Source organism: Cervus canadensis, chromosome 24 (assembly GCF_019320065.1).
Source record: "Cervus canadensis isolate Bull #8, Minnesota chromosome 24, ASM1932006v1, whole genome shotgun sequence".
Taxonomy (NCBI): domain Eukaryota; kingdom Metazoa; phylum Chordata; class Mammalia; order Artiodactyla; family Cervidae; genus Cervus; species Cervus canadensis.
In genome coordinates this window covers 48,079,420-48,097,888 of record NC_057409.1, presented here as the reverse complement: position 1 = coordinate 48,097,888, position 18,469 = coordinate 48,079,420, and the positions used below count along the sequence as shown (strand labels likewise).

General features: G+C 39.5%; 1 protein-coding gene across 3 annotated transcripts in view; it reads right to left on the bottom strand.

Moving 5' to 3' along the window:
• ANKRD44 (ankyrin repeat domain 44) overlaps nt 1-18,469 on the bottom strand; it is a 306,281-nt gene that overhangs the window by 96,574 nt on the left and 191,238 nt on the right. For all 3 annotated transcript variants that reach the window (XM_043445412.1, XM_043445414.1, XM_043445413.1), the window contains exons 7-9: nt 18,216-18,358; nt 17,041-17,253; nt 8,060-8,138 (exon numbers count right to left, since the gene is read on the bottom strand). In XM_043445412.1, coding sequence (XP_043301347.1) covers nt 8,060-8,138; nt 17,041-17,253; nt 18,216-18,358 — 435 coding nt within the window. The remainder of the gene's footprint in view (nt 1-8,059; nt 8,139-17,040; nt 17,254-18,215; nt 18,359-18,469) is intronic.

Sequence of the window (18,469 nt, the reverse complement as noted above, 5' to 3'; positions counted from 1 at the left end):
GATCACTTCTTTGGATATCTTCATTTTTGTATGACTTGTTTTTCATTGCAAGGAGGTATTAGTTAAGTAAACCAGTCTGGTATAGATGAACATTTAGGTAGCAAAAATAATTTTGCTACTATCAGGAATGCTGCAGTGAATAACTTTACACAAATATTGTTTTGTATTTGTTGAGTGCATCTTCAGAATAAATTATTAGAAAGGGGATTTCTAGGTCAAAGAAATGAGTATATGGTTTTATTAGATTTTGCCACATATCCTTCTCTAGGCGCTGTACAACTTTGCACTCATGTGAGCAATGTGTAAGAGTTTCTTTTTCTTCAGTCTTGCCAAGCTTTTGAATATATTCCATGTAACGAGTGAAAACCGGTTTCTCACATATAGTCTTTATTTACATTTCTCTTGTTAAGGAAGTCGAGAATCTTTTCATATATTAAAGGGCCATTGTTTATCTTTTTCTATGAACCATTTGTTCATGACTTTTGCCCATTTTTCTAAGAGTGTGTGTGTGTGTGTGTGTGTGTGTGTGTGTGTGTGTGATCTTTTTATTCCTTAATTTTTAAAGGTTCTTAAAAGAGTTGGGAGATTACCCATTTAGCAGTAATAGTTGTTACAAATATTTTTGTCCTAGATTTTCTTTGTCTTTGGTGTTTTATGCTGAAAAAAATTGTTTTATAATTTCTTTTATTATATTTAGATTTTGCATTGTGGTTTAAAAAGTTTTCCCCACATCCTAGCAATACAGAAACTGACACAGGTGAAAATATTTGCTATATGCATTACTGATAATCAAGTAAACTTTCAAGTATTTTAAGAGCCTCTGAAAATCAAGGAATAAGGAGGAATTAAGGAGAGGGAGGAATGGGGAGTGACTGCTAAATAGGATGCGGTTCTGGGGTGCAGATGATGAAAATGTTCTGGAACTAGACAATGGTGATGACTGTAAAGCCATGTGAAGATACTGAGATCCACTGAATCACACACGTTACAATGATGAGCTCCTATAGTACATGGAAGTTATATCTCAATCATAAAGGAAGGGCCTGAGGAAAGCTAGAGGGAAGGGGAGGGAGTAAAGGACAGGGAGCAAACCACAGAGAAAAACACACAGTGTGTGCTCAAGCTTACGGAAGACTGTGTGCACATCCGCTTTCAATGAGAGCACCTGAGACACTGGGACACCAAACATAAATTAGTCTAAGAGTTCATTTCCTGACTATCCTGCTCATAAACAAATCTCTGCATCATTATGGAAAGCAATTAAGTTATTGAATTATCAGCTCATGCTCTTAGATATCAGGTATTTTCAGTTCAGTTCAGTTCAGTCGCTCAGTCGTGTCCGACTCTCTGCGACCCCATGAATCGCAGCAGCTAGGCCTCCCTGTCCATCACCAACTCCCAGAGTTTACTCAAATTCATGCCCATTGAGTCGGTGATGCCATCCAGCCATCTCATCCTCTGTCATCTCCTCCTCCACCTGCCCCCAATCCCTCCCAGCATCAGGGTCTTTTCCAATGAGTCAACTCTTCCCATGAGGTGGCCAAAGTATTGGAGTTTCAGCTTCAGCATCAGTCTTTCCAATGAACACCTAGGACTTATCGCCTTTAGGATGGACTGGTTGGATCTTCCTGCAGTCCAAGGGACTCTCAAGAGTCTTCTCCAACACCACACTTCAAAAGCACCAATTCTTCGGTGCTCAGCTTTCTTCACGGTCCAACTTTCGCATCCATACATGACCACTGGAAAAATCATAGCCTTGACCAGACAGACCTTTGTTGGCAAAGTAATGTCTCTGCTTTTTAATATGCTATCTAGGTTGGTCATTAACTTTCCTTCCAAGGAGTAAGCGTCTTTTAATTTTACGGCTGCAGTCACCATCTGCAGTGATTTTGGAGCCCAAAAAATGAAGTCTGACACTGTTTCCACTGTCTCCCCATCTATTTCCATGAGGTGATGGGACCAGATACCATAATCTTAGTTTTCTGAATGTTGAGCTTTAAGCCAGCTTTTTCACTCTCCTCTTTCACTTTCATCAAGAGGCTTTTTAGTTCCTCTTCACTCTCTGCCATAAGGGTGGTGTCATCTGCATATCTGAGGTTATTGATATTTCTCCCGGCAATCAGGTATTTTAGAGTAGGTCAAATCTTCAGCTTTACCTCATTATCAATTATATTGAACTAAACTAAGCTGACGTTTTAAAACTAAAATGTATCATTTTAAGATACTAATACTATAATGTTTGGTTGTGTATCTAAGCTACACATACACATTTATACATTCCAGAATAAGAAATACAAAATCCTGAGAAATGTAAATATTCTATAAATGGCTTAGATCTAAAAAGATATTAAACATTTACTTTAAATAATATTAATGAGAAAGTAATTTTCTCATTGTAGAAAATTTAGAAGATGCTGTAAAATACAAAAAAGAAAACAGAAGTCATCTATAAATTCACTGATTATTTTGAGGTAATCAGTATTAATATTCTGGATATTTCCTTTCAGTTGTTTGTGTGTATGTGCATTTGTGTGTGAAGACATTTCCCATGGTTAAGATCATAGAATACAAAGGGTTTTGTATCCTGACTTCCCCCTTAATATTACATCACAAACACTTCCCATGTTATTAATTTGTTTCATTAAAATAACTGCAAATCTCCATGGTATCAGTATTTAGAGAATTTACTTAGAAAGGCCCCAATTACAAGGCATTTAGGCTATGCCCAATTTTGCCACCAGGAAAAACACAGGAATGAACATTATTATACATAATTTTATCCACATTTCAGATTATCTCCTCCAGCAGCGTTTTCAGAAGTAGTACCACTAGATTGGAAGTATGAGTATTTTTAAGGCCCTTGATGGACACTGGGAAATTGCTTCTGAGAAAGTCTGTGCCCATTTGTACTCCCGTTAGCAGTATATGTGAGAACCAAAAAGAAGCCATTGAAAGTCTTTTCAGATCTAAGGAAAGAACATTAACTCCCAGGCCACAACACTCTCTCTTATGATATGACCATTATAAAATCTTCAAATAATAGCTGCAAGGCCCTTCCTTCTAATGAATCCTACTATGACCACCAATCCCCTAAGATTTATTTCCAACAAGCAATATTCTTTCTAGCCAGGTATGTTGGTAAACCAGAGTTAATGAATGAGATTCTTTCCTAAAAAGTGAAATAATTACAAATATGTGTGGCCTTTGTAGAAGGGGAAGATGTTTAAAAAAACTCCAATCAGTACATCCGTTTACATAGGATTTAAGATGTTTCACTCCACAGCCAAGACTTCAGCATGTGCCAATAAATGTACACATTTGGATTTTGCAACTTAATAGCTGTTCACAAAACAGTAATCCCTTTTTGACTTTGTGACAGAGAAATATAAATGGCAGCTTGAATACAAATGCTGATCTTTCCTCAAATCTTTGTTTCTGCAGCAAAGTATTGATTTTTAAAACCAGTTGCTCAAATATAGACTATGATCATTTCCATAAAAGTAATTACATATCTTTATATGCACATTCTTAAATACATGTAAAAAATCTGGAAGTTTCATCAAATTGTCAATAGAAATTATTGGGTGGGATTAAGGAGACACATTGATGGGGATCTCTTTAATAATTTAATTTTATTCTATAGTGAGCATGTATTCATTTTATTGGAGAAGGAAATGGAAACCCACTTCAGTTTTCTTGCCTGGAGAATTTCATGGACAAAAGAGCCTGGCAGGCTACAATCAAGAAAAATAATAAAACAAAATTAGTTACTGCAAATTTTTCAGTTCAGTTGCTCAGTCGTGTCAGACTCTCTGCGACCCCATGGACTGCAGCATGCCAGGCTTCCCTATCCATCACCAATTCCCAGAGCTTGCTCAAACCCATGTCCATCAAGTCGGTGATGCCATCCAACCATCTCATTCTCTGTCGTCCCCTTCTCCTCCTGCCTTCAATTTTCCCCAGCATCAGGGTTTTTCCCAAATGAGTCAGTTCTTCCAATCAGGTAGACAAAGTATTGGAGCTTCAGCGTCAGTCCTTCCAATGAATATTCAGGGTTGATTTCCTTTAGGATTGACTGGTTTGATCTCTACTGCAAACTTTTAGGGACTCAAGAAATAGCTGACAATAATTTAAATTTAGAAGCATCCAATTTAGATCATTTTTATGCCCTGGGGACAGGCAGCCACTTGGTCTCCATGGATACCTCAGAGCAATCCAGGATACAGGTACCCATGTGAGAGCTGCCCACAGTGGTCAGCCTAAAAGGTCCACCTACGGAGCTGATCAAAGAGTGAAACCTCAAAGAAATCTTCGTCCTGGACAAACACTACATTGCTCATGTCCTTCTGAGCCAAGTGTTAGGGGCTCCACGTTCATCAGCCTCAAATATTCCAAAAATAAGACAGGAAAAGAGAAGAGTGAAAAATACTGGAAAGGAGGGTCTAGGGGATTTGAGCTGATAGTTTCTTTGTTGTCACTACCATTTCATAAGTTAATTTAAAACTGTAAAAATATGGGTAATTATCTTTAATTGTCCTTTAAAATATATTTCTGGAAAACATCATAACTTAGTAGGAAAGTAGAGACTATTTGTTATTCAGAAATATGTTTAGGACCTCTAGATGAATGAATTTCTATTTTATGGTCACTCCCAAAGCTATCCATTTTCATTTGAAAATCTTTAACAGTTGCTTGGAATTCAAATATCTTCACTCTTTATTTGAAAGTTGCAAGTTAAATGTTGGTAATCCAGCATTGATAATTAGTGAGGAAGATAAACATTTGTGAGTTTAGACACAGGCAGAGCATATAGGAAGAGATGATTTATGCAGCATTATCCAAGCATTCATCTGAAATTAGCTTTTCATTGCACAAACAAGAATAGTCATCTTATTAAGCTGCCTTGGAAGGGCTATGACCCCAAATATAAAAAATCTCACAATGAATCATCCTAACCTATCCCTTGGCTCCTCCTTTTCAAACTCTATTTATTTTTAAAGCTTCTATGAAAAAAAAAAAAGCATCATTTTGAACTTTTGTAACCTGCTGGGCAGCATCTAAGGCAGCTGCTTGTACAAATGGCTGGATCAAATGCCTTCTGATATCAAATTATGTCTTCATTTAATTCTTTCCCTCTCTGGTTCTGACAACGCAGCTTCAGATAACAAACAATGTGACTGAATAGCAGAGGCACTCTTTATTTATTAACTTAAAAAAGAGTTTTTTAAAAAGTGATCACCTTACCAGAACTGAATGATTGGGGGGGGGCGGGTGGGGAAGATATTATAAAGAACTAATAGCCCTGACTAGAGAGCAATCAGAGAAGCAGAGAAATGCTGCAAAAAGTCCAGATTATCAGAGCAATTTAACAAAACAAACACCAAGCATGTCCCTCAGCAGGTCTCAGGACCAAGTGATGTCCCCATGGGGGATGGGCATTCGGGGTCCTGCCGTGTAGGGGTCCGCTCTGGAGGACGGACACCAGGCCCTGGGGGTGTGAGTCTCTGGACTTTTCCCAAAAGGAAACCAACAAAGAGGAGGAAAGAAAAGAGCTTCCTGTTCTTGTCCCTAAGGGCTTTTTTTCTTTTTTTAATGTCAAATGGAAGAACTCACAGTTCTCACATGTGTAACAAATGCAAAGAATTGTTGGCTGAGAGAAGAGAATGCCAAATTATCCTTTTACAGGGATGACTCCATGCCAAATACAGGCAACTCTTAAATAGAATTCAAATTTTAAAAAAAAATTTAACATGTCATTGTTTGTCCAGATAACACATTTTTAAGTGAGCGTTTGAGAGCCCAGTCTCCAGTGTCAGTCTTCCTATGTCCTAACCTCTGTTCCTCAACACGTGTGCCAGGTGTCCCAACAAAGGTGACAACCTCTCTGCCTCAGTTTCTCCATGTTTGAAATGGAGATAAGAACAGCGCCTCTTTCTCATGGGGGCTGTTGGAAGGATTTATGTGGAGTGCTTAGTCAAGTGCCTGGCACAGTGTGAAGAACATGCAACCATTATCACTATATATAAGAAGTAATATACTATAGCCACTATATTTTCAGTATTTTAGGACCCTGGACTCCACTCAACCCACAGAGCAAGATGCCAGGCCAGCCAAGAATAGGCTCTGAGACAAGCTCCTTGATCACAGAGGACAAGACATAGGGTCTTTTTCAGGTCTCATCCCCACTCAAAAGTCTAGCAAGAATTCTAGTAGAGAGGGCACGGAAGTTTAAGTTCACAGGGATGGTTTGTGAAGAGAGCAAAGCAGCCAGCGGCTGCCCCAAGACTGCTTTAAGCACATTAGCATCACACAGGTCTGGCCCCCAGAGATGGACCTGTAGGAAGGCAGTGCTTACAAGGTGAAAAGCTGCTCCTTCTCTGGTCTGGTCACTAGTGCTTGAAACTGCTTCAACAGGGAACAATGCTTTTTAATGCCATCAAGCTAAAGCCCAGTGATTATATTCACATTAAATTTTTTTAATTGGATACCAAATAGCTCCCTGGTTGTGTTTATTTTTAAGGCAGTGGACACTGTTTCTGAAAAACAGTTGAGAAACACAGTGGGATGAGTCGCTGTTGTTTAGTTGCTGAGTCGTGTCCAACTCTTTCTCGACCCCATGGACTGACTGTGGCCTGCCAGGCTCTTATGTCTATGAGATTTCCCAGGCAAGAATACTGGAGTGGCCCGCCATTTCCTTCTACAAGAGTGGGATGAGGAAAGTGTGCAAAGGAGAGATGCCAGGGGCCGTCCCCACCTCCCTTTATTTCAAAAGAAACAAAACAAAGTGGTTTTTCAGTAAAGTGAATGTCAAAGGCATACCATGTATTTCAAACTAGAATTAATAGGTGTTGTGCAGTTAATTTTCAATTACCTGTATTTGCTCACTGGAAATTTGCCGGGATTGCTTTTCTTCTATAGTTTCACTGAAGTGCTTCTAAATTTCCTGTGCTTCACTGCAGCTATTTTGCTTCCTCAGCATAATTTCTCTGCATAGTGTCAAATGACTTCTGTGCCTAAGACATAACTTGTGCATGCTAAGTCACTTCAGGCATGTCTGACTCTTCGAGACCCTGTGGACTGTAGCCTGCCAGGCTCCTTTGTCCATGGGGATCTCCAGGCAAGAACACTGGAGTCGGCTGTTGTGTCCTCCTGCAGGGGATCTTCCTGATAATACCACTAATGCTTCAAGTGTATGCCATCCAATATTCTTACAGATGACAGGAAGATGGGTCTACAAACCTGACTAATGTCTGAGTTTTGAGATCTAGAAATGTGGGTCAACTAAAGATAGTTTAGGAACTGCTGAATTTATGTGATATGTCAGCAAAAATCTGAACTAAACATGTTTTTCTTTTTTTTCCAAGTGTCTTCAAGATTAGCTAAGATAACAGAAGTTGTGCTAGCAAAGTCAGTGCACTCCCAGATTCTGGCCATTACCCTCTAATAGGAACATGAATCGTGATGTGAAGTGACGCTCCCTAGTATTTTGGCTGCAGAGACAACCCAATGGTTCAAACACATCTTTTTTGTAAGTCTGGAATATTACTAGATTCTGTGACTTTCCAAGGTCTTTATCGAGCCTGTGATTTTATGATCCTTTATATCATGTATGTACCCGCTTTTCTGTTGAGTCATCTCATTTTTCTTACCTTTGACCAAGTAGCTTAATGAGTTTTAACTTATGAAACTATGGTGGGTTTGAAAATTTAAAAATAATTCAACTTTGCTGTTAGAAAATGCCTGATACTTATCTTTACTGGTTTCTGAGTAAAACATGCAGGATCTTAAGCCTATATATCATTTCCAGTTTCAAAACTCACGTGTTCTTTGACTAGGAATTGACTATGAAACTTATGGTTCCATGTCCTTTTTCCTAAGCTGGGTGGTGATGACCTGTCTGATAAGGAGCTCGTAGCCAAGTTCATCAAAGGATAGTATAAATTCAAGCTTAATAAACACTAACAGAGCATTGTATTTCATATTCAAATAAGTGACAGCCAAACTCAAGTCACACCAAGAAACTGTTCCAATAACGACACTGTAGCAGAATCTCTCTTACCATTCTGAATGAGGGTCTGCGACCGTGTGAACCTTCCGTGGACGGCTGTCATGTGAAGCGGACTTTTACCATCTTTGCTCTAAAAATTGAGAGAGAGAGAGAAAAAAAAACAGTGGGCAAGTAACACCAATCTGAAACATTCCGCAATTCCCAATAGAGTGTATATGATATTGCAGGTTTCTATCTGACATCACATTTTTTTAAAAATTAAGTGTAGTTCATTTACAGTGTTGTGTTGGTTTCAGGTGTTTAGCAACGTGATTCAGGATATGTATACGTGTTCTTTTTCAGATTCATTTCCATTATATGTTGTTATAAGATATTGAATATAGTTCTCTATGCTATATAGTAGAGTCTTACTGTTTATGTTATATATAACATCACATTTTAAAGAAGCTTGGAGAAATGGAAATTATTCTAGAGAAGAATTGCAGAATTTTTAGTTACACTGGCAATTTTTAAACTACCCTGGTTTACACTGAGGAAATCATCCAAAATGTTTTTTCATCTCCTGTGGTCTACTAATAAAAGTTTCCTTCAAGGAGGTTTTTTTTTTCAACTTTAAGAAAAATTGAAGTATAATTAATATACAATGTTGTGTTAGTTTCCAGTGTACATCGAAGTGACTCAGTTATAAATATATATGTATACATATATCTTTTTCATATCTTTTCCATTATAGTTTATTATAGTGTTTTTCAACTCTTGTCTGCGGTAAATTAAAAAAAGACAAATGATGTATTAACTTGTTTGGTCCTCTTTGGCCTAAAGATGACTAAACTGCTATAAATCATTGCAATTTTCAAAACTGACCTGAAATCCTCCACCATTATCTACATTTTAATCCCACAGAGGGAAAAGAAAACACTTCTTTTTATTATCGCAATAAAGACACATTTACTCCACTTAACTCATTAGAAATTATAGGATTAAGATATGAAATAGTTTAGCAAATTGCCATTTTAATGATCAGCTGGAAATGTGCTGAATTTATGCACCACCTCTTTATCACTCAAGTTATGACGGCATTCTCTGATATAGGTTAAGGCAAAACATGGAAAATGTACAGAGTCTACCCACTAGTCAGCACTGCACCAAATACCAAAGTTCTACACTTTTAATTAAGTAGTATTTGTTTATAGAATTTTCTAAAAACAGTAATACCCATGAAAATATTAGTTACTTTAGACACAAAGTATCCCCAGCTGAGAGAATATATTATGTATTCTTTGATTCAGATATTATTTTTAAAACCAGAAAGAAATTTATGTAACTGTTATTTTTCTAAGTCTCAGAAGAAATGTTTTCCTAATCCTGAGCTTAACATACAAGAATTTAAAAGCACAAGTTCATTTTTGTGATGAAACTCATATACTTGTGTTTTAAAATGATTCTTTTAAAAATGCTACAATGGAAAGCAAATAATCACCTAAATATTTCAAATAGTGAACCACAGACTCCATGCATCTGAATCACTCAGGGTTCTTGGTAGGAATGTGAATCCTGGGTCCTAGCTCAGATTTACAGAATCAGAACTGATTTCATTTCTAACTTTCACAGCACACTAAAGTTTAGGAGCAGCTGCTTTTGACTGTGGACTGGAATAGCTTATAAAACCACAAGGTTGAACAGAAGAATTTTTATTATGTATCCCATAAGTCTAGACTGAAGAGGAGCTATGTATAACCTGTGCCAAGGGAAGTCAGTCAAAGCTGCTGTGCTGTTGTGTGCTCACTAAGTCAGTCCCGACTCTTCTGGAACACTGCGCTCAGTCGTGTCTGACTCACTGAGACCCCACGGACTGCAGCCCTGCCTGGCTCCTCTGTCCACGCGATTTTTCAGGCAAGAATATGGGGCGGGGGGTGGGTGGGGTGGGTGTTGCCATTTCCTTCTCCAGGGGATCTTCCCAACCCAGGGATTGAACTCACGTCTCCTATATTGCAGGCAGTCTCCTGCATTGCAGGCAGATTCTTTATCAACTGAGACCCCAGGGAACCCCAACTCTTTTGGTAACTGCATATCGAGTGTAATAAATCATCATTATAGTGAAAGATTCTCAGGTTGATGGGGAAAAAATAGAAATAATAGGATCTTCTCTCTATGTTAATCTTGTATGATTATAGCCTGAATGGAAAAGATTTAGAAAGTAAAGGAAGATGGAAGCAAACTTGAAAATTACTGAAATAATATTTTGGGGGAAAGGAGCATTAACCGAAAAATAAGAATACGATGCCATCACCAACCACAAAATATACTATGGAGGAGAGATCCTGAAAGCTATCTGATTACAGAGTCTGCATCTTAGATGGGAGAAATGCAGACAATTCGAAACACTCAAAAGTCTGGGAACCACTTAGGAATGAGGATTTAAGACATATTTCCCTCCAACAAAAAAGTGATGACAGTCTAAGACTCTTGAGAGAGAAAACAGAAATTGCAGAGTTGACATTCATTTGTCCCTAGGTGGTGCTATTTCTTTAAATTTTGCTCCAGTATTTTCTCTTAAATTTAAGATGAAAATATAACTAATTAGCATTTAGTTAAATATACATAAAGCCATAAATACTTCAGTGTTTAGATAATACCTTTATCAATATTTAAACAAGAGTTTTCCATGCCTAGAAAAGAGCTTAAAGGCTAGCAGTAACCACTAACCTGGAGGCTGCTAAACTGCAGTCAGAGAGCCCCAGGGGGCACAGTGTATAAAGCTTTCCCCACTACGGAGAGAGTGAACACCACACCCTTTCCCCTTGGAGGGCCTGTGCCTTTGGTAAAGGAGCAGAGATGCCCATTTTAGGTAAAATTAAAAGGACGGCAATATGGTCAATGGTGATGTTTGCTTCAGATCTATTCTTGAAGATCTTTGCCTGAACTCATCTGCTACTAAGGCCAGTTCTTAGTTGATTCTTTTTTTTCTGAGAGAGAGAGAGAGGTGGGTGGCAAGAGGCTGGGCATTAAGCGTGTCATAGCAGTCACTGTGGGGCATCTTTGTTTATATGCTATAGGTAGAAAAGGAACTCATTTCAAAAAGTCATTGAAAACCAATGAAGGTCAAAAAACTAGTACTTTTTATTTAGCTTTTACAAGTGAGAATTAAGAATATTCAGGTTGAGACTAGAGATCCTACTGAGTTTCACTATCCGCTTGAGAAATTTTTCACACAGGGGTGGGGGTGATGGGTTTTCCTTTGCTGCTGCTGCTCCTAGAACTTCAGAGAGATATAAAACATTCCTTGAATTCTCAAAGGAGAAGGAATGTTCAATTCTCCCACTTATTCTAAGCTTTGCTTTTAGAAAAATATTTCTTCATTTCTAGTCTCCTTAGAAATTCTAGGTGCATTTCCCTACCAGATTTAAGGCATGGAAAATTTTGTTACCTATTGACTTGACTTATGATTCTGCTATGGGTCATGAAGCAAAACCAATGAGGACTAAGAATATTTTATGACAAATATCAGTAATCTTTCAGGGCAGTATTCACCATCACCCAAGAAAGATTAATCCTTGAACTAAATGGAGCATTTCAATTTTCTTGACCAATATCCCCAGAAATCCATTCATTTTTTTCTTCCACTTCTAATGCCTTCTTCCTTTATGGGCTCAGTTGCGTCTGACTCTTTGAGACTCCGTGAATTGCAGCCTGCCAGGCTCCCCTGTCCATTGGATTCTCCAGGCAATGATACTGGAGTGGGCTGCCATTTCATCCTCCAGGGCATGTTCCCAACCCAGGGATCAAACCTATGTCTCCTGTGGCCCCTGTATTGGCAGGCGGATTCTTTCCTTCTGGCCACCTGGAAGGCCCTGCCTTCTGTCTTCATCCTCCCTCAAACCTTCTCTGAACTTAAACACACAGCTGCTCCCCAGGAACCTGAAGGCACAGGTTCTCCAGGGCACAGCACCCACATTGTCACGCAGCTCAGTGGAGGACAATGAAGCCTCTGAGCTGCAGTTCCCAACCTTTTTGGCACCAGGGACCGATTCCATGGAAGACAATTTTTCTAGGGACCGGGGTGGGGGTGGGAAAGGTTTTGGGACAATTCAAGCACGTTACATTTATTGTGCACTTCATTTCTATTATTATTATTATTCTATTACTATTATTATTACATTAATAATAATATTATTATTACACCTCAGATCATCAGGGATTAGATGCGGAGGTTGGGGACTCCTGTTCAACAGGATAATGCTAAGGTCAGCTGGGGGAGGTGGCATCAGATATAGTCAGAAACCCAAAAGGGCTCCTAACTCAATGGAAGAGCAATCTAATACCTTGGTTTGCAAAAACCTATATATGGTCAAGATTTTACCGGTTCAAAAGCAGGAGATGGTACGTGGTTGCCTTGGACATTCACCTCCCTGCTTGGCTCACTTGCCCTCCCAAGTTCCAAGGGACATGTCGCTATTAGTGCTTACTCCTGCCTATTCCAATTTCATCTTCAACCTCTGCAATGCAATTATAGAATAAAATTTGGTCCTAGTACACAGAAAGGAGAGAGCTGGTCTGCTTTAGTAAACTGTGATGGGCTTTAAGTTAAGTGATCTAAGGGCCCGTGGGCAGAAAAGAATTGAGACCACAGGCAGGTGGAATGTTAGTGACCAGAAGGTAGGCAACCTGGCAACGGTCATTTCTGAACCTATCTTTCTAAGTCATATCCAGTGTAGCCATATGTAACTATCTTCTTTAAAACTTAGTTTGAAAGCTTCCGAAAAGAGCCTTGAGATGCTACAGAAATAACAATGTGGTCTCTACTAGAGAAGAGAAATTACTTCATTTTTTCTCATGCTCTTCCTATTTGCAAAAAACAAGTAAACATTCAACAGCTTATTGTATAAAGTAGTGCGTCTATTATTTTATAATAATTAAGCTTTCTGACATCACTATATTCAAAATCAAAGACAGGGCCATGGTCAATTTAAGCAAAATGAGGGGCTTTAAAATGCATGCAGGACACACAGCCTTTCTCTCATCTCCATCATCTTGAAATTTCTCATCAAGATGACACTCTTAGTGTTTTGGGAGGACAGAGGAAAACAAAGTGAACATGTGAATAGGAACTGGCTACATTCCAATATGCTATTTTCTTCGAACTTTGACAAATCTAAACAAATACAAATTGTCATGCAATCTACAAACACTTTCAAAATCCAAGAGCAATGTGGTGCAGAGAGATAACAACTGCCACTCAGACTGAATGGCTCCATGGAAACATTAGACAATCCATGCATCCAGAGAGAATCTGGAATAACTAATAAAGGGTCAAGAGAATTCGTACATAGATAGAGAAGATGAAGGGAGGCTGAGGGAGAAGGCTAGATTTGATTCAAAATCCCATTTACACAGATTAGATAATACATAAACACAAGTCTCAGACTTTTTTTTTTTTAGACTTTTTTTTTTTTTAATGGTGCCTCTTATACTCTATTGATAATTAGCATCTACAGGAAAAATTAACTATTAAAGTAGCTATGCTTTCCATGTCCATTTTGTGAGGGAGAAGAAAAGGCTGCCATAAACCAAGGCACTATACGTAGCTGAAATCCCTTATCCAATCTGAACTGGCCACTAATCAGTTATCTGGGAGAAGTAGGTATGTGTGGGAGAAAGTGGCCTTCCAGCTTCACTATCAGTCACACTGAAAACATCAGTTGGCATGTTTTACAGAGTCAATGGAGAGCATCAGATAACCCTGTGAATCAATTAAGTGAGGCTGGTGAAGAGATACTTTACCTTCAATAGTGTTCCTTCCTTTGGAGGATCCACAGGGTGTCCTCAGGCACCAGAAAGGCAAGAGCAGTGTCCCAAGTCTCGGGGACACTGGTGGGTGACCACCTGTCTGCCTCCTGTCCTCTCCCCCCCGTCCTCTAGGACTTTAACCTGTGCTGGCTCTTTCCCCCACCTCGGTCTCTTGGTTGCCCCTAAAGACCTGCATTTCACCTCCACACAGGACCTTGGGTGGGGCCCCTTTACAAGATCTAGAACTCTGAAATTCTTCTCATCTCGTTTACTTTTTCATTTCCGCCTGCATTCTACCTTCACAAGGACACCACTTCTCCTCTGGGTCCTTCTCCTACCTTCTCTCCTTTCTCATCTCTTTCTCTAGCTCTTCCTCCTCCTGCTGATTCTGAGAGCAGAGTTACTGCAGACCTGCATCCCCTTCTCCACTTGTGCTAAAATGCGCTCCCTCCCTAGGTGATCTCAGCCTTTTCTCTCGGCTCCCACTATCAATCACCCCTGCGTGAATGAGGCAACCTATGCATTTCCTTCTGTTCTCCACTGCTGTCCACTACTGCTTTTCTTGTACTGGCCGTATCAAAGGCTCAGAATCAGCTGCTCAAGAACTAAACTCACTAGTTTTACCTCCTACGCCTACTCTTTCTCCTGACATCCTTCTTAATAACAATAATCATTTATGAGAGGGAGGGGATATACCTATACCTGTGGCTGATTCATGTTGATATATGGCAGAAACCAATACAATATTGTAAAGCAATTATTCTCCAATTAAAAATAAATAAATTTAAAAGAACATTTATGGAGCATTTCCTATATGGCCAGCATTGTTCCAAGTAATTTATGTGAGATAACTTTAAACTTCACAACAGTTCCATTTAGAAGATACTATTGTTTCCCTAATTTTACAGATAAACTGAGAAACACGAAGTTGTTTATGACTATATATTTATTAAAAGTCAAGATCAGGGTGAGATTCTAGGCAGTCTAGCCCCAGAACTGGACCCTGAATCATTATGCTGTACTACCTACCTCTCCTTAGCCAGATTTCAATTCTCTTCCATCTGCTGTCCAACCAAATCCCATTGATTTCCTCTCTGCAAAGCCTCTCCCTCTGTCGACTGTCCCCATTCCCTGTCCTTATTACCTCTTATCCTTTTATCTAGACCCGTTCTATTGGCTTCTGGTTATCCTCTACTTGTCGCCTCCCTAGGTCCACTATATCTGAACATTTTTTTAAAATGAAAATAGCTTTTTATTCTTTTGGATATGAAAATAATACATGTTCATTGCATCACAATATGATTAAAACAATATTGAAAAGGAACTAAAAAACCCAAATCATAATTTTGCCTTTCTGGAGTGATAACTGTTGCTCCAGGATATTGATATGTATTTCATATATTACTTTCTTCCTATGCACATACATAGATGCACACTTTCTGAAATTCAAAAACTGGATCATACTTACTTAATGATCTTACATTTTAATATTTCATTGATTACATTGCCAATTTTAAAGACAAATATTAATGTACTAGTATTATAAAAGTATTAGTTTGCATTTCTCTAGTGACTGGTGATACTGAACATTTTTTCATAAATTTAATGGATACTGTATCCTCTCTTTTGTGATCTGCCTTTGTCCATATTTTCTAGTAGATTGTCAGATGTTTTATTATTGATTTTTATGAGTTCTTATGTATTAAATATGTTAAATCTTTCTTATCATGTATATTGCAGAAAAATTTCCGAGTTGTTCTCCTTTTAATTTTATGTTAAGGTTTTTCCTTCTCTTTTGTTGTTGTTCTGTTATATAAAAGTTAAAAATCTATATGTAGTCATATATACATATATACATTTTTTCCTTTTATGTTTTCTGTCTCTAGTGTTCTGTGGCCAGATTACTGTTCCTAAGCCTCAGTTCTGATCATGTGACCTCCACAAGGATTAGTGGCTTCTATAGCTTATAGAAACCCAAACTCCTTGGCCAGTAGATAAGTGCTCATTCTTGCTTAGGTCACATTTTGGCTTGTTCCTGACTCCTTTCTTTCAAATGATTTGCAGTCTGCTCAATCACAATAAACTACTATTCTGAAAATTTGTCTCATATTTCCCCACTATTATAAATTAAATGAAAAAACATAAAAGGATTTTAATAGTGAATAGAGAAGATCATTAAAATAAAATGATCCAGTATTCTTGAAATTAAATCCTGGAAATTACCGTTTTTCAAAAGCAGAGACAGAATACACTGGGCCTTTGCTTTAGGATTCCTGTGTGTTTGGGAGAAGGAGAGCTGAGGATGAGAACAAGGTCACTTGGGATAAGTCAGGATATTCTGCTACAATCTGAATGCATCCAAGTAATGTAACCTGGATCCTGAAAGCTGCCTACAGATGTTCCTCTTGGTTATCTGTCAGAGTGAGTGAACTAACAGTTATCTAAAGGTTACCTACTGACACCTCTCAAACCCTTTGCTAATGCCATTCTTTCCATATGGAATGTCCTCTCTCAAATTCTATCTCTCCTCATCTCAACTGATATCAATCTTCAGCTCAACAGCAATCTCCAGTTTTGATGTCCAAGCAAAAAGCAAGTCAACACTTCCTCCTTATGGCTTGCAGCATTTAATTAATCCCTCATGTCTCTCATGGCATTCTGTCTTGCCTCACGATTATCTGAGCACATTATCTCCTTGCCATACTGTAAATTCCTTAAGGGCACCTTGGAGTATACACCCAGTATCAAACCGAGGACACTAGGGGGTCATCAGTCAGTTTGCTGAGTGAAGGAATTACCATTAAAATCAGATTAGGATCGTAAAATGGCAGCTACTATCTGGGGCGGACTCCAGGAAGGCATCTGTGAAACTTCTTGGAGGGTCACATGGGTTGGGAACATAACTGATATCATTAGGTTAGGCTTCCTTTTATTCTCAGGACCTCTGCTCTGTCAGCTCAACATTCACTTCAGTATTGGAATCTGGGCCAAGTCAACACACCTGAGACCCAGCGTTTACTCATAAACTCACTAAGCTCCCAAGGTCACATAGCTAGAATCTGAGTGCCATCCCCTGGTACCAGCACCCCTGCATAAGTTTCCACGGTGTGGCAGGAGAGGATAAGGCTGCGAGAGTCAGGATGCTCGGAGTTACAATTTACTCGTTGTAACTGACAGCCGGTGGTTCTGTTCAGAGGCTCAATGCAAAGGCATTTAACGCTGGAAGAAGGCTGAGAGAGTCCTACCTGGATGTTAACATCCGCCCCGTTGTTTACTAACAGTTCAAGACACAGAGCACCGTGCGTGGAGGCAGCAGCAAAGTGCAGCGGGGTGAAGCCGCCGTTGTTGGGCTGGTTCACGTTAGCACCGTAGTCGGTCAGCTCGTTGACTACAGCATCCTGCCCGTTGTAGCAGGCCAGGTGGAGGGCTGTGTTTCCATACACGTTGATTTCATCGATCTGCAAGTGAGCCCAAAATGGGTGATGAAAATCACTGGAGCCAATATACTCCCATTTCCCACCAAAAGCCTAATAGCTGTGCTGGGGAAAGGAAATATCCCTCTGTCAGCGTGATTATTCAGAGCTTACTCTTGCCCCAGGGTGGTCATCCCGGGAAGGCTTCAGCCTGGAGATAAAGATCAGCATAACATGAGAGTGACCAGGCTTCAACTTGTGGGAAGAAATTCTTCAGCTACGGAAAGGATAAAATGAAATGCAAACTTGTCTCAAAACACCAGAGGAGAACTGAACCCGGGCAGCCAGAAAAGAGCTCAAAACTCAACGGTGAACAGAAGAGGGAAGGTTGGGGGTTGCTCAGAGAGCTGCCGTGAACCCTCAGGTTTGGCTCTGCTGTCTGACCCCTCTCAAGGCCAAGTTCTGGTGTTTGGGCCGTGTATTTAGCCCCTACCTCCCTCCTGCGTTCCCCAGACAGCCCTGACTCCTGTGTCTCACCATCACCATCTCAGCTACAACTGTTTTCCTTTCCTCCAGGACAACCTCGCCACTGCTCCTGCCCTGCTACCCAAGGAGGATGGGATTGAGGCAAATTCTCCAACTCAGCATGTTTGTCCCTGCCATTTATTCATTCATTTCTGCTTGGAAGCCTCGATTTAGAAGGTTCTAAAGGTGGGATGAGGAAACCTAGCCAGTCTTTTAAAATTGACTGATCAATGTTTATCATATATCATATATGCTTAAATATTTCTCTATCTATGTTGATACAGAAAGTTAGTCCGTTTCTCGTTTTCTGCTACTTAGCATATGCCCTGATCGCCCTTCATCAGTTGCCCATGTAAACTCAAAAAAACAGGATGCTAAGAAATGAGGGTTTTTCCCCCTCTTGAATTAAAACGCAAACAGGATTTCTGAACAACAGAAAACCCACAAATGCACCGTGGGACAATGCCTGAATCATAGCTCACCTCCACCCCCAGATTCAGAAGATGCTTGACAACATTGATCTGTCCGTTGGAGGCTGCAGCGTGCAGAGGCGTATAGCCCTTCTTGTCCTTACACGTGACTTCTGCACCATGGTTAACCAGCAACGCCACGACGTCCAGGTGGCCTTTATAAACAAGGCAACAGAAAACACGATGAACCTTCTTAGGACAATTTGACAATTCATTCCACCTGAATTATCACCATCCACTTTCACTGCCACCAGCATTTTCCTAAG